The sequence below is a fragment of the Plectrocnemia conspersa genome, unplaced genomic scaffold (assembly GCF_051122295.1).
Source record: "Plectrocnemia conspersa isolate PC_06_02 unplaced genomic scaffold, ASM5112229v1 ptg000011l, whole genome shotgun sequence".
Classification (NCBI taxonomy): Eukaryota; Metazoa; Arthropoda; class Insecta; order Trichoptera; family Polycentropodidae; genus Plectrocnemia; species Plectrocnemia conspersa.
In genome coordinates, this window is record NW_028277175.1 from 2,909,266 (window position 1) to 2,924,322 (window position 15,057).

Genomic DNA, 15,057 nt, shown 5'->3' on the forward strand with positions numbered 1-15,057 from the left:
TTAATATATCGATATAATTCAAATTGAAGAAGATACTTTACTTCTTACTTAACTAAGAGCTGAAGTTGTACGATTTCCAATTTGGCCCTTTTATATTATACAGTACTGAAAAAGGAGACGATTTCTTAAATTACTTTACACAAAACACCACCCGAAACTAAAAAAAAATTAGTCTTAAAATGTGCTCTAATTAATACCTATTATTGCAAAAGAATCATTTAAACTATTAAATTTTAATACATGTGTTTTGACAAATAAATGTTTGCTTAATTTACAAAAATATACAAATCTGTATAATCACAGTAAATGTAGCAGAACAACCACCTTAGTTTTATTCATATAAAATATTGGCAATTGTTTGAATAAAAAAATGTAAGCATAATTAAATTAAGAAATTTTAAGCCTAACCAACGCAACGTTTAGACTTTGCAGTAATTTAATATTATCCAAATATATATTTTGCTATTCAAGAATACTATTAAAAAGTATAGTTATATATAAATACTTTCTATTATGTTTTACATTCTTGTATAATAGATATAGATATCACACAAATTCACTGTTGGATAGAATATAAAATTATTATTCAGATTAGCAATGCTATATTGCTAAACGCTCAATATAACAAAATCAGTAATGGCAAATGTTAAGCGTTTAACTATTACTTAAACTTACTGAAAATATAAAATAACATCTACGATTTCTTCATAACTAGACCGGTTCTACTAGAATATCGCCTCTAGCATTTAATCGCCATAATAAATAAAGATGTATACTTGAGGAAGTTAATTGAAAATATAATATATGTTCATGAGTGTAATAAAAATATATATACTGTGCTATGTACACTATTTTTTTTTATATAGTATATAAAACAATTGGCTGACGTGACTAGTTGTGTGTTTTATAAATGTCTGATAAAAAATTTCAATACAAATAATAAAAACTGTCTCACGTTTATGTACTACTTTTTTTCTTGATACAAAGTGGGTGCTTGGTTCAGTTAAGCATATCGCAAATTTCATAATAATATAATATTATATAATTTTTCACCATGAACCGATAGACGTTATCACGATCAAGGCTCGCGAAAAGTCACTCGTGCAAATTTTAGGCATGAACAACGATCTAGGCATGCAGGGGGAAATCTCTTGAACATGAAAAAAATATTTAGACTAATACGTGATTTATCTCTCGTATTTGATATTTTATTCACAAAAGTTTAAGAAAACTGCATGAAACATTGGTTTCATGCAGTTTTTTTACCGCAGAAAATAACCTGATTTAATCGATTCGTTGCAGTAAAAGCAATCCTAGAAATGTTTTTTAAAGCTGAATTAAATCTATTGTTAAATCTTTTTTTAATTATCATTACACTAAATTATAACATAAGCAAAAACATCACAAGCCTAAGCACCAACCCTGCACATTAAAAGAACAAAATGAAAATGTTCAGACAGATTCTAGATAATCAGATTAACTGCAGTATTCCGTTAAAAACGCCAGATTATAAAAGCAAATAGAATGCGTATGTAAAAAAATATAAGAATAATTTTGTTCAAAGATTCAAATTGATATTTGATCTGAAAAGCCTTAGATATAGATATTTTCATTAATCGTTAACTGAAAATCACACAAAACTGTCTTGTGACTATGTTTTATAATTACTTCAAAAATAATGTAATATATTACTAAATTAAGACTAGAAAGGTTTTGTTAGACATATGACTTGATATAAATATACTATATATAATAAAGATAACCAAACTTTTCCAAACAAATACAGATAAACATCAAATTTTGCACTTTACCGTAAAATAATTTTGTATAATTTCAACCAACACAAACTTTACAAAGCGTAGTAGTTTGTGTGAAATAATTTAATACAATACATAAGTAGATAAATATATTCTTTACTCAATACATACACACATACATCTAGTTCTATTAAAAAGAAAAGATATGAAACAATAACTATTTTGTAGCAGTGCTAAAATTGTAGACCGCCAAATAGCTATTTACCCTAAAAAAAATTATTAACTACTACTTCCCTTAATGAAAAATGTCTTCAGAGCTATTTTTTCTATTTAAAAAATAATACAAAAGCTGGTTTAATTATCATCCTGAGAAATAATAAAAATAGTGATCTATGTTAAGTTTACAAAACTATTACTTCTAACCCAACATTCTAAAAGATTCCTAAAAAATTTTCACAGTAATTTTTGTATTTGTGCTATACCGTAAATATTTCTTAAACATGCTTTAAGAAACGGCTTACAAATTGTCTTAATGAAATAATTATTTCACTTTTCAATACTTTAACATTTGGCAAAACTTAATAATTTCAATATATTTTATTATTATTTCTGACTCCAGCTAAAGTTATTTATTTTTTGTAATAAGTTTTCTAAAAAAATAAACTTTAAATATATAATATAATGCAAAAAAAATCTTTCGTTACTTTAAAATTAAATTATTATTATTATTATGTATCATAATTAATTAAGTTGGGTTAAAATTGTCTGTTTCTATAAAATCAACAATACGTTAGCAGTTCATCAATATTTAAGTAAGTTAAATATTTTTTTAATTGGATTATGAATACTGAAAAAATATGTTTTGTATTTTTATAAATATAGAAAACATTGTTAAGTTATACTTATGTTATGTACTTTTCATTGGTTGTGTGATTTTCTTTGCAGAAAAGGCACATCTTTTATTTCATTTCAATGCAAAAAATACCTTTGGAAAAATTGGCAAAAAATATGGATATTCAAGGGATGATTATGAATACTGAAAAAATATGTTATGAATTTTTAATAATATAGAAAACATTATTTAGTTATACTTATGTTATGTAATTTTCATTGACTGTGTGATTTTCTTTGCAGAAAGAATAAATCTTTTTATTGCATATTATACAGAGATGTTAAAATGCTTATATTTTGTCAAATTTTTCATTTTTCACAGTCATAAATTTAGTAGATTAACAAGTTTCAGACTAAAATTTTGCTGTTAGAATATTCTCTGGATATTTAAGGAATGTTATGTAGGAATACAATCCTCAAAATAATATTATTACAACTTGAGACTCATAATTTGTCAAATAGCAGTATTTAAATGAGAAATAAAAAATAAAAATTGTTTTACTAACAATTTCAATGCAGAAAATCTTTTGGAAAAATAGTCTAAAATATGGACATTCAATACTGAAAAACATATGTTTTGAATTTTTATAAATATAGAAAACATTATTAAGTTATGCTTATGTTATGTACTTTTCATTGACTGTGTAATTTTCTTTGTATTATAGAAAAAATAAATCTTTTTATTTCTCAGTACTAAATAAATTGTGTGATTTCCTAGTAAATTAAAAATATGATATGATAAAAATGTCTGTTTCTATAAAATACAACAATATATAAAAGTTTAATATATTTTTAATTGGATTATATATTCTAAATATTATTTTTATTTGACTAAGCTTTTAATTTTTAGATATATTCGTTCATTTTTAATTATTTTAGTATAAATCGTATATTCCTTGATTAAAAATTTAGTATGATTTTCTTTTAAGAAAAAGCAAACTTTTATATTTTATTTTAATAAAAAACTCAAAAAAAAATGGATAATTATTAAAATTTATTAAATTTTATATATTAATATCAATAATATACTTTGCTTTATTTTTTTAAAGACACCAGTTTTGATGATAAAGGAGAAGGTGAAAATGCTATTTTTAATTACATATCTTAATATGAATATGTAAATTGTAAATAATAAGCATATTATAAATGTCATAGATGACTACTAAAACTATTTTAAGGTTGTAGAAGTACTTGAAATAGTTCACAATTATGCTGATTTTTATTTGCATTTAATACCATAGATTTTTGAAAACATACATTTTAATTGAAAATCCACTATATTTTAATGGCAATTCTATAAAATAGCAATACACAAACGATTCGAAATTGCTAATTGCATTAAAAAAGTACTAACATATTTGTTAAGAAACATACAAAATAATAATACTAAAATAATTATGCTACTTATTGAAATTATTTTTTGGTGAAATTTCAAGTGCCAAGTGGCTGGAAAAAAAATGTAAGTATTGCTTATTGTCTAAATCGCATTTTTTTTTTAAAGTATTGGAATTTAAAATGATAAATACAATAAAATTTATAAATTTATCTAGAAAAAGATAAACAACATAAAAGATAAAACATTTTAGTACAGAAGATTTGACACTAACTGCGAATAAAGCTCTTAATTTTTTTTTAGATTAACAAATTAATAAATAATAAAATTAAAAATTAAATAAACAATTATAAATTTTCAGTTGTCAATAAAGAGGTGTATTTTATCATATTGAAAAACAACATATATACAAAATAGCAAAAAAATATGTTAAACAGATTTTTTAGTAGCAGTTAAAATAGTTTTTATTATGCCAACAAATTCTATTTCATATAAAAATATTTATATTATTTGCAAATTAACTCAATTTCATATTAATCAATATCAGGTTCTAATTAAAGAGTTTGATGTATTTAATAACAATTGACGAATGCCTTGTCTGTAATTAAACTTATATCTAACGGAATTTTTCTGTTGCAAATTATTTTATAACTAAAAAATTAACTCTTAACTGCTTTTATTTTAAATAAATATATTTTATATATGTATATACATGTACATACATATCTGTATATGAATATGTTTGAATTATTAATACGTATTGTTTTAATAATATATTATTGAATATAGTAAATGATTAATTTTACTAATATAGATCTAGAAACGCAACCTTCAATGAAAGATTTGCGGTCGTCGATCACATAATTTTTATTACAATTTTTTTTACAAAGCATATAACAGAGATATATCTAACGTGCAAGGCTGCGACAAGAGTGCGTTTTCCGACAGATATTTTTTTTTATTTTCGTCTCTAGATAGCGTATTGTTCCATAGACATTTTCACCATTGTGCTGGTGCTCGGTAGAACGTTATCGAATCGAGAATCTGTGAATATAATGCTAATCTTTTGCCACGCTCGACCGCCCCCGACATAGAGATTGGAAAATAGCATTGTGAATCCTAGTGTGTCTTCGGACCGAGGCCGAATACATGATGGTACGAAAACTTCGAATCTATTATAGATGTAGAAATATTGAGAAATATTGTGCGGTTAAAAAAAGTAATGACTATTCAATGATTGGTAAAAATAAATTAGCAGCAAAAACATATAGGCTATTTAAACAAACTATTTTTAGATTAAATAAAGCAATCAACATGCGTACACTTATAATATTTAAACTTATATTTTTATAAAGTCTTGATAAGTACTTTATATTGCCATAATTTCTTACTAGAGTGAGTAAATAGACACATGAAATAATCTGACATGCACACAATAAAAATTTGAGATAATGTCTTATGTACATACATGATTTATATGAAATACAAGAATTATTTCAACTATTTAGCAATTACTTTTATATAAAACTGATTAATGTTAAAGACAGTCCTGACTAATTAATGAAAGATTTAAAAAAAATTTACAGTCATAGATTTAGTCGATTAACAGTATCTAAATGACGAGGTTCAGGAGAGAATAATATGTTTTAGATAAAGTTTTTTTTTTAAATAACTTCTGAACAGAAAGAAAAAAAAAATATGAATATTTAAGGCATGTTATGTATCAATAATATCCGTGAAATTATATACTTAAAACCTTATTTTGCTTGGAGACTTGAATTCTTTTCAACATAGTTACACACAGTCATATCTTAATAAGTTTCAGGCCAAAATTTTTATGTTATAAAATTCCCTGGATATTTTAGGGATGTTATGTAGCAATAAAACCCATAAAATAATATTATTACAACCATCTTTTGCTTTACAACTTAAGGCTCATTATTTGTCAAATATCAGTATTTTAATTGAGATAATAATAAATTAGAGTTGGGAATTTCTATGCAAAAAATCATTAAGAAAAATAGGCGAAAATACGGATATTCAAGGGATGTTTTGTTTCAAATCTATTTGTAAAATAATATTAATACAACCAAAACTAGTTTAACTACTGAGATACGTTCCAGAAAAGTTTGATGTATATCAAAACTGTGACTATTTGTAAATCGACATTCAATCACTTATGTTCTTGTCAAAAATTGCATTGAGTATTATATTTAAAATAAAATATTAAAAATATTTTTTGACAGTTATAGATTTAGTCAAATAGCAGTATTTTAATGACAAGTTTTAGAGGAGAATAATAATTTTGAGTTAAAATTTTCAATTCAGAAAATTATCCATAAAAATAGGCGAAAATATATATGTATATAAATATTTAACGGTTGTTTTATTTAAATACTATCCGTAAAATAATATCAATACAACCATATTTTGCTTTACTACTAAGATACATAAATAATAAATTGCCATTTCTAATTAGGTTATAACCAAAAGGTGCGTAAATATGGTTCATAAAATTAAAATAAAAAAATCTTGTGAAATCTTCAGTATAAATATTAATATAAAATTAATTAGTTATGGTTAAGTTACACGGCTCATAATTTGTCAGATTTGGCATTTTTTAAATTGCAGTATTTTAATGGAAAAGAGAATAATAATTTTGGGCTAAAATTTTCTATTCAGAAAATTCTCCGTAAAAATAGGTGAAAAAAATATATATATTTAACGGTTGTTTTATTTTAATACTATTTGTAAAATAATATTAATACAATAATATATTGCTTTACCACTAAGATACGTAAATAATAAATCTATTTTTATGAATTATGTTATAGCCCAAAAAGTGCGTAAATATGATTCATAAAATTAAATTAAAAAATCTTCAGTATAAATATAAAATTTATTAAGATGAGTTAATAATGGTTGATGATACAGCTCATAATTTGTCAGATTTCGCATTTTTTGACAGTCGTTAATTTAGTCAAATAGTAGTATTTTAATGACAAGTTTTAAAAGAAAATAATAAGTTTGGGTTAAAATTTTCTACAATATATAGAAAATTTTCTATAAAATAATCAGAAAATATAGATATTTAATGGTTGTTTTATTTTAATACTATCCATAGAATAATATCAATACCAACATATCTCGCTTTACCACTAAGATACGTAAATAATAAATTGACATTTATGAATAATGATATATCCAAAAAGTGCGTAAATATGATTCATAAAATTGAAATTAAAAATCTTGTGAATCTACAGTATAAATATGAATATAAAATTTATTAAAATGAGTTTGTCAGATTTTGCACTTTTTGACAGTCGTAGATTTAGTCAAATAACAGAATATAATAATAAGTAAGGGTAAAGATTTTATTCAAAAAATCATCAAAAAAATCTCTATAAAAATACTTGTTATTGTTTTAATAGACTTAGTTAAATAACAGTATCATAAAAACAAGTTTTAAGCGAGAGATTTATAAGTTAGGGCAATAAACATAAAATTACTTGAAAATAGAGGCAGATAATATGGAGTTTTAAGGAATTTTATGTAGCAATACTATTAGTAAATAATTTTTGTTTATTAAATGATATAAATCCTTGAAAAGTTAGTTATATATAAAAACTGTATTTTAAATTTACATTTAAAAAATATGTTATAGTTTAAAGATTCATAAATTTGGTTCATGAAATAAAATAAAAACAGTCTTATACATTAATCTGTATTAAAACTATTATAATAAGTTATAATATAGTTTTTATAACTTATTTTATTTTGCATAACAATCATAGATTTAGCCAAATAAAAATATTCTAAAGACAAGTTTTATTAGATAATAATAAGTTGGTTATGTAAAATTGTTTATTCAGAAAATCTGAAAAGAAAGGCAGATATGACAATATAAGAGATGTTTTGTAACTAAATTAACCCTGAAATAATATTATTTTAACTATATCTTGCTTTACGACTTAAATACGTTCCAAAAAAGTTCCAAACGATATTTAAAAAATATGTTTTAGCCAAAATTATGGTCATAGATTTATCTAAATAAAAAGTTTCAGGAGAGAATAATGAGCTTTAGACAAAATTTTCTATTTTGAATATACTTTAAGAAGATAAGTAGAAAATATAGATATTTAAAGAATATTTTGTAACAATATTATTAGAAAAATAATATAAATACAAACGTTACACAACTGTGATATGTTTCAGGCCAAAATATTTTTTGTTCACCCCAAAGTTTGGGGTGAACAATTTAAATAAGCAAAACATCTGGAAATGTAAACTGAAAATATGCATATGTAAAGAATATTTTGCATTAAAACTATCTGAAAAATAATATTAATACAAACATATGTTGTTTTAACAGAAATAGCTGTATATCAAATATTTGTAAATCGACTCAAATACAAAAGGTGCGTAAAAATTGATTAATAAACTAAAATATTAGAAGTCTTAATATGACACTTAAATAGTTGGTTAAGGTGAAGTTATAAGGCTAATGATTTGTCTAATTTCTAATTTTTTACAGTCATAGATTTGAGCAAATAACTTCGAGAAAGAATAATGAGTTGGAGACAAAAAAAATATTTAAGAAATCTATTGTAGTTTTGTTATATTGTATTATCAAAAAATTTAAATAAGCAAAAAAATTTGTTATATTATCAAAAAAATTAAATCAGCAAAACATATGTTGTTTTAACATATGTTGTTTAACATATGTTGTTTTAAAAAACGTATGTCATTTTACGACTGATATGTGTTTCAGGCCAAAATAATAAGTTGGAAGTTACAACTTTAATTAAGCAAAACATATATATAATATACCGAAAATATGGATATGTAAAGCATATTTTGTATAAATACTATCTTAAAAGTAATATTAATACAAACATATGTTGTTTCACGACTAAGATATGTTCTAAAAAAGTTGGCTGTGCATTGAAACTGTGACTATTAGTAATCGACCTATAATAATTATGGTATATTTAAAAGTTGCATAAATATGATTAATGAAATAAAATAATAAAATCCTATATTATTTCAATATATATAAGACTCATTTTTAATTTTTGACAGTCATAGATTTAATCAAATAACATATTTTAAATGAAAAGTTTCAGAAGAGAATAATGAGTTTATGACAAAATATGGATATATAAGGGATGAAAATTAATATTGATACAAACGACTAAAAAATGTTAGTTGTATGTATATTGAAACTGTAACTATTTGTAAATCGACTTATAAAAATGTCAGTACATTCAAAAATTATTTAAAAATAATTACTATGATTAATAACGTTAATTATAATCAAGGAGTGATAATTATTTGTTTAAACAAACTTTAGTTTAGATTAGAAAATAACTATTACGTTAAATTAATACTGCGTCATTAGTTTGGATAATATAAAATAGTTTGTTCTTGATTAGTAAAATCATATTATTTACATCTATAATTATTATATTTACTTGAAGGACAAATTACTCAATGGCTTACTTATATCTTATATTTTATGGTATTTTCACAGGCAAAATTGTCATCAGTTTATTAATGTTAACTACGTATTATATAACACCATATAGTTTTTAAATTGTCTTTTATTACTACTAATTTGGATGTTTATAACAAAATCGCATTAGTCAGACAAATATTCATAAAATATAAACTCTATTTATATTAAAAAAAAATGAAAAATGTAGACTAATATTTAAAAATAATGTTTAAGTTAAATATCAGACATATTTTAATTCTAATAGTCACGTTACAAGCCTAACTGCATAATATCTTAACGACATAAACCATCAATTATCATGCATTAACATTTTTCCAGATAAATACACCAGAACATGTTATAAAACACATACCAGCTTATTGCGTTTATACAAGTTCAACGTATAACTGTTATTATAAGTAACGAGGAAAATCAAGAAACCAGTTTCAACCTTTACCATAACATTGTATATATTTACAACGAGACGCAATATTTAAAAAATAATATCAATAGCTTCTTACCTTTCTTCTTGGGTCAAATTTTGCAACTCAGGCACCATGCACCAATACTGTTCTGGCACTAACGTTAAGAAAATCTGAGAAAAGTACACGAACGACACAAAGAACGTAAACGGAATCATCAGCAAAAACAGGATTTGTTGATACATTCCGAATTCTCCTAGGTGAGGAAGTAGATCGTCGAAATCCGTCAGATCTTCTTCAGTGGGATCTATGTGTGCTTTTCTCCTATCTGGTAAGCTGACTATGGAAGTGTCTGCAGTTTGGCAGTCGGACGAATCCATCTGATAACCGTTGTTTACGAAAGCTCCTTTCGTTGATCCGTTGATTGATAAGTTGTTGTTTTGGGATAGCCTTTGTACGAGTCTAGACTCATTAGGGTCCATGTTGCACAAATCTGGCGTTATTGAGCCGAGACTAGAAGGCTCACATGATTGTGGAGGTAACGATCCCTCGCAAGGGATGGAGTTTCTTTCTTGCGGCGCCATTTTAGATTTTGGTTGAATCGATTGTTTATTTACACTAAGATGAGAGGGTTGAACTTGATGCGAAAATGGCGATCGAACGAGACACTACCCCATCTGGATCTGGAAATAAAAAATACATGTTTTTAATCTCAAAATATTTTACTTTTTTTTACTATTGTAATTTTGCTGACGCGGTTAAGTTCTTTATTGCATAAACTTAATGCGACGGATTGTTGTTTAAATATAACAGATAAAAACCAGTTTAAAGTCAAGGACAATTTTATGTTAGTATATGTAATTAGGCAGTCTAAATATCAATGCAAATGTACATTAGATGCTGACGCACATTAGTATATAGTGTAACGAACTGTTGAAGTTGTAATGGACAGTAAATTAGTGAGTTAGCAAATCATGCTTTTAAAGAGTTAACTTTGAACTCATCAGTATTTTTTTTATTAAATTGATACAGAGTAGATAATATATATTTTACATGGCAAACTATTTTTCTTTTTAATGGTTTTAATAATAGAGTTATTTCTCTCAAATGCTCATTAACATCGATTGAAACCAATCGACTGTTGTAACAAGTTTGCCCCAAGCCGAGCTTGAAAATCCAGCTCAGTCATTTTTGTACTACTGGCTTCCGCATTGCGCGGACGCGGTGGTGAACTTGTGTTTATTGTTACATAGAAGAGATAAAATCATCTCAAGTAAGTCAAGATAAGACAGCTTTTTGACTGCTTCTCGATGGAAGAAATTAAATAATTTTGTTAGGTGTATAGTAGTGTCAATAGATAATCTAATTTTACCATAAGTTAATCTGACATATCGAATAAGAACTTTCAGAATTATTGTCAATTAAAACGGAACTTCCCTAAAGTGGCGTTCTGCCTTTTGCATAAATAAGCAAAGTGCGTGTCTAATGAGAACTTTTAAGAGCATGGTAGTTTTGTATAAAAATACTAAATATTTTTTGTAGTGTATGAATGTATATTTTTATAGCGTATTTTTTGGTAAAAGTCTATTAAACTCAATTTGACATTTGCGAAAGGTTAAAACCCAAATGAATGAACCAAATAAAAATTCAAAAACTATAGTTAATATTAGAACTTTCATTAGGTCATTTTGGGTTTTGTTAATTCGTTTAGGCTAAATTGGTTATGAACAGTGAATGTGTATTTTTCTGTATAATTAAATTTTCACTAGTATAAATGTATTTTCACTAACTAGGACAGTTAAAATTTATAATTTTACTGGGCAATATCAATAAAACTGTTTTTATTCAATGGATCCGATACACATAAGTTCGTAATATTTTGGATTTAATACTACAATTATTTTTAAAACGAATTTTGCTTATGGCATATTAAATTTAACAAGTTTTATTTTTTTTAAATTGTTCTATGAATATTATTATACAAATTTACACCTCTATAAATAATTCCCCTGGCCGTACTCATTTTCTTATACCTAACTCTTCCTAAATTATCTCTATTTATATTATCAAATCTATGTACATCTTTATTGCTTATTAAATATGTATTAAAATATTATTTTCAAATTTATATATAAATACTTAAACATTCAGTTTCAATGTTTCTTCAATATTTAAGCATTCCAATCTATTAATCATACTTTTACAACTAGTAAATATATTTTTTACTACTACTCTCGTTGCCCTATTTTTTAATTCGTGCAATATAATTTTATCTAATTTATTAAACATATCTAATATTGTTGCACAATAATTTATGATAATATTGTAAATTATATTTTTGTGTATATACATATTTTTTATTCTGAATAATATACTAATTTTTTATAATATTTTTTAATATATAAATACAATGTTTCTCAAAATTTAATTTTTTATCTAAAATTACTACTAAATATTTTATATTATCAACTATTTATATAATATTTATATTATTATCTAACATATTTTTATAATTATTAAACATACATTTAATTTAAGTACATTATTTTTTAACCATCTTTCTATTACACCTAATTCTTTCTAAAAATTATCTACAACTTCAATACAACATTATCAACAACATGCAATATAGTAATATGTCATCTGCAAACAGGTGTATTATAAATTTTTCATATCATTAGTATATACATAAAATAAACAACAATGGTCATAAGTTAAAGCGATAGAACACAATTGCTTTAAAACAGATAAATTTAAAGAGCGTGTCAAATATGGTAATTTTATCTAAGAACCAAACGTATAATTAATATTATGAATATGTTTAACTATTATATTATAGTACATTACTATGTATATTAGTGAAACATACCATAAATGTGTTTTGCCATTTGTGAAAATGAACACATTAAAAAAAATCTGTAAATTAAGATATAAATTTATTTTCACACTACCTGCTCTTTATAAAAATAAATTTTGCCAATATAATATGATCTTCTCAATTGTAGAAATTGTTTAAATGCCTTAATTTATCATTTAAAAGATTATATAACAAAATAATGTATATTTAATTTTATATTTAACAACAGAATTTTGATAAACAATAAAATAATATTATAAACGAACAAAATGTTGCGACTATTCAAATTTAATATTTTTCTCGTCGACGTAAACAAACGATATTGCGTATCCAAACAAATGTTCATTAATCGGTATTCAAAAGCTTCAAAGCATTTGCATAAAACGTGGACCCGACTCAAACAAATACTTAAATATTTAATTGGTCAGTATTTTATTGTAATGGTCAGTTTAAATATATTTTTGTTAAGTATCAATAATATGTTTGTTCAGTATAAACATAAAAAGGACAGCATTTGAATTTTAAAATTGATCAATATTGCAATTACACTAAAATGTGGTTATTGCTATTTTTTCTAAAAACTAAATATATATAGATATATATATATAGTATATACATATATTTTCATTTTTATTACTTTGCACGTTAAATTGAATACTTTGCAGTCTGTTTTGGAGGTTGATTTATGTTAGGTTTTGGTTTAAACAGCAAGTGGACGTTTCTCAACTGTCAACATGATAATATTTTTTCTTGTATGCACTATATATGTTCGATGTTCAATATATCTGTTATAAGTGCAACTTGTTTTTATCATAAATAATGTGATAAAAGTAAGTAAAATGCAATTTAAATAATGTTTTTATATGTATAAATTAACCGAAAGTTTGGAAATACTTGACAATGCTACCAATAAATTTAATTCTGAAATCTAAAATCATTCTAATGAAAGCAGGAATTTTATTCTAATCATATGTCAAAATGCAGTTGATCAAATATTTTCTAAAACATCTAAAATATATATATAGAAAAGAAAATAGTAAAAAATAAAGAGATTGCCTACAGTAGCAATAAATGTTTATGAGATGTAATTAATATTTTTTGAATTAGAGAATAACAAAGAGTCTGGTTTTGCCCCGGATCATTGACATTGGTTTAAGAACTAAAGATTGGGAAGAATATGTACTATATATAATAAATAATATCGTTTTTTTTATATTCTAAATAAAAAATATATGTTTTAGAATGTAACTGAAGCAGCTTATTATAAATATATTCTATTCTTTCCTTAATTGTATTTTTTTGGCAATTTTTTCTAAAGTAACAAAAAAACATATATTGGATTTCGGCAACTAAAGGGTTAAAGAAGAACGTAACATTCGAATCCTACCATTAAAATAAAAGGCAATCTGTAAATGTCTAAATATCTCAAAACTACATCAATCTTAGTTAATATGCTTTTGCCTTGGGTTCATTTATTATGTAGTTCTTATATGTAAGTGTATTTTAATCTATTAGTTACTATCATTGCATAATGCATATCTATCTCTATACATTTTATTCCTATCTTCTCCTAAGTAGGTATGTTTATTTTCGTACATTTTTTCATTAGGGAACTTATGCAACGCAACGTTTAGGTACACAATATTGCTTCGATCATGACATTTTTTTATACTACGAAAGGAAGTGCACTTCGGTGTCTGGGTTAACATCAAATGTGCATGCGATTGAGTTGCATTTCCATCAATTACCCACTGCCAAGTTTGCTTGCTCCAAATAGCCTGTGTCCCACTTTTTGGACGCAAGGTCGCGTAATGAAAATTCAATAGTGTGCATAAAGTTTAATAGCAGCGATTTTTATTTTAGAATTCACGCCATTATTATGTCACGACAAGTTATAGCTTTATAATGGACAACAATCGAGGGAAATTATGCAACCATAGCAATCAAGTGTCAATGTTTTCCATACTGATCATTTACGCTAAGCAGAGGTCAACAATTGTGGCTCACAAGCTATTTAAAAAAAACTTGCATATGTATACAATTCTTAACGGTTAAATGCTGATTTTATTTTAAAAATTGCCATTAACTTAATGTTACAAGAGAGTAAAGATATTCAACAACTACTAAGTAAGTGATGAGACACCAGACTGAAATCAAAGTCTGTATATCAGTGAATTTTTTTAATAATAAACTATTATTACATCGTAAAATCAATAGCTAACATTACGCGCGACCTAGTTTGATTTTGTTTTAATTATTTTCATAAGAAGGAAAATCTAGGAAAACCTCATCGCTGATGA

General features: G+C 24.5%; 1 protein-coding gene across 1 annotated transcript in view; it reads right to left on the reverse strand.

Annotated features, from left to right (window-relative positions):
- Positions 1-15,057, reverse strand: part of LOC148229137 (organic cation transporter protein-like) — a 36,259-nt gene that overhangs the window by 16,690 nt on the left and 4,512 nt on the right. The window contains exon 2 of the mRNA XM_088196802.1: positions 10,000-10,583. Within this exon, the coding sequence (XP_088052928.1) occupies positions 10,000-10,484 (485 nt within the window). The 5' untranslated portion in view covers positions 10,485-10,583. The remainder of the gene's footprint in view (positions 1-9,999; positions 10,584-15,057) is intronic.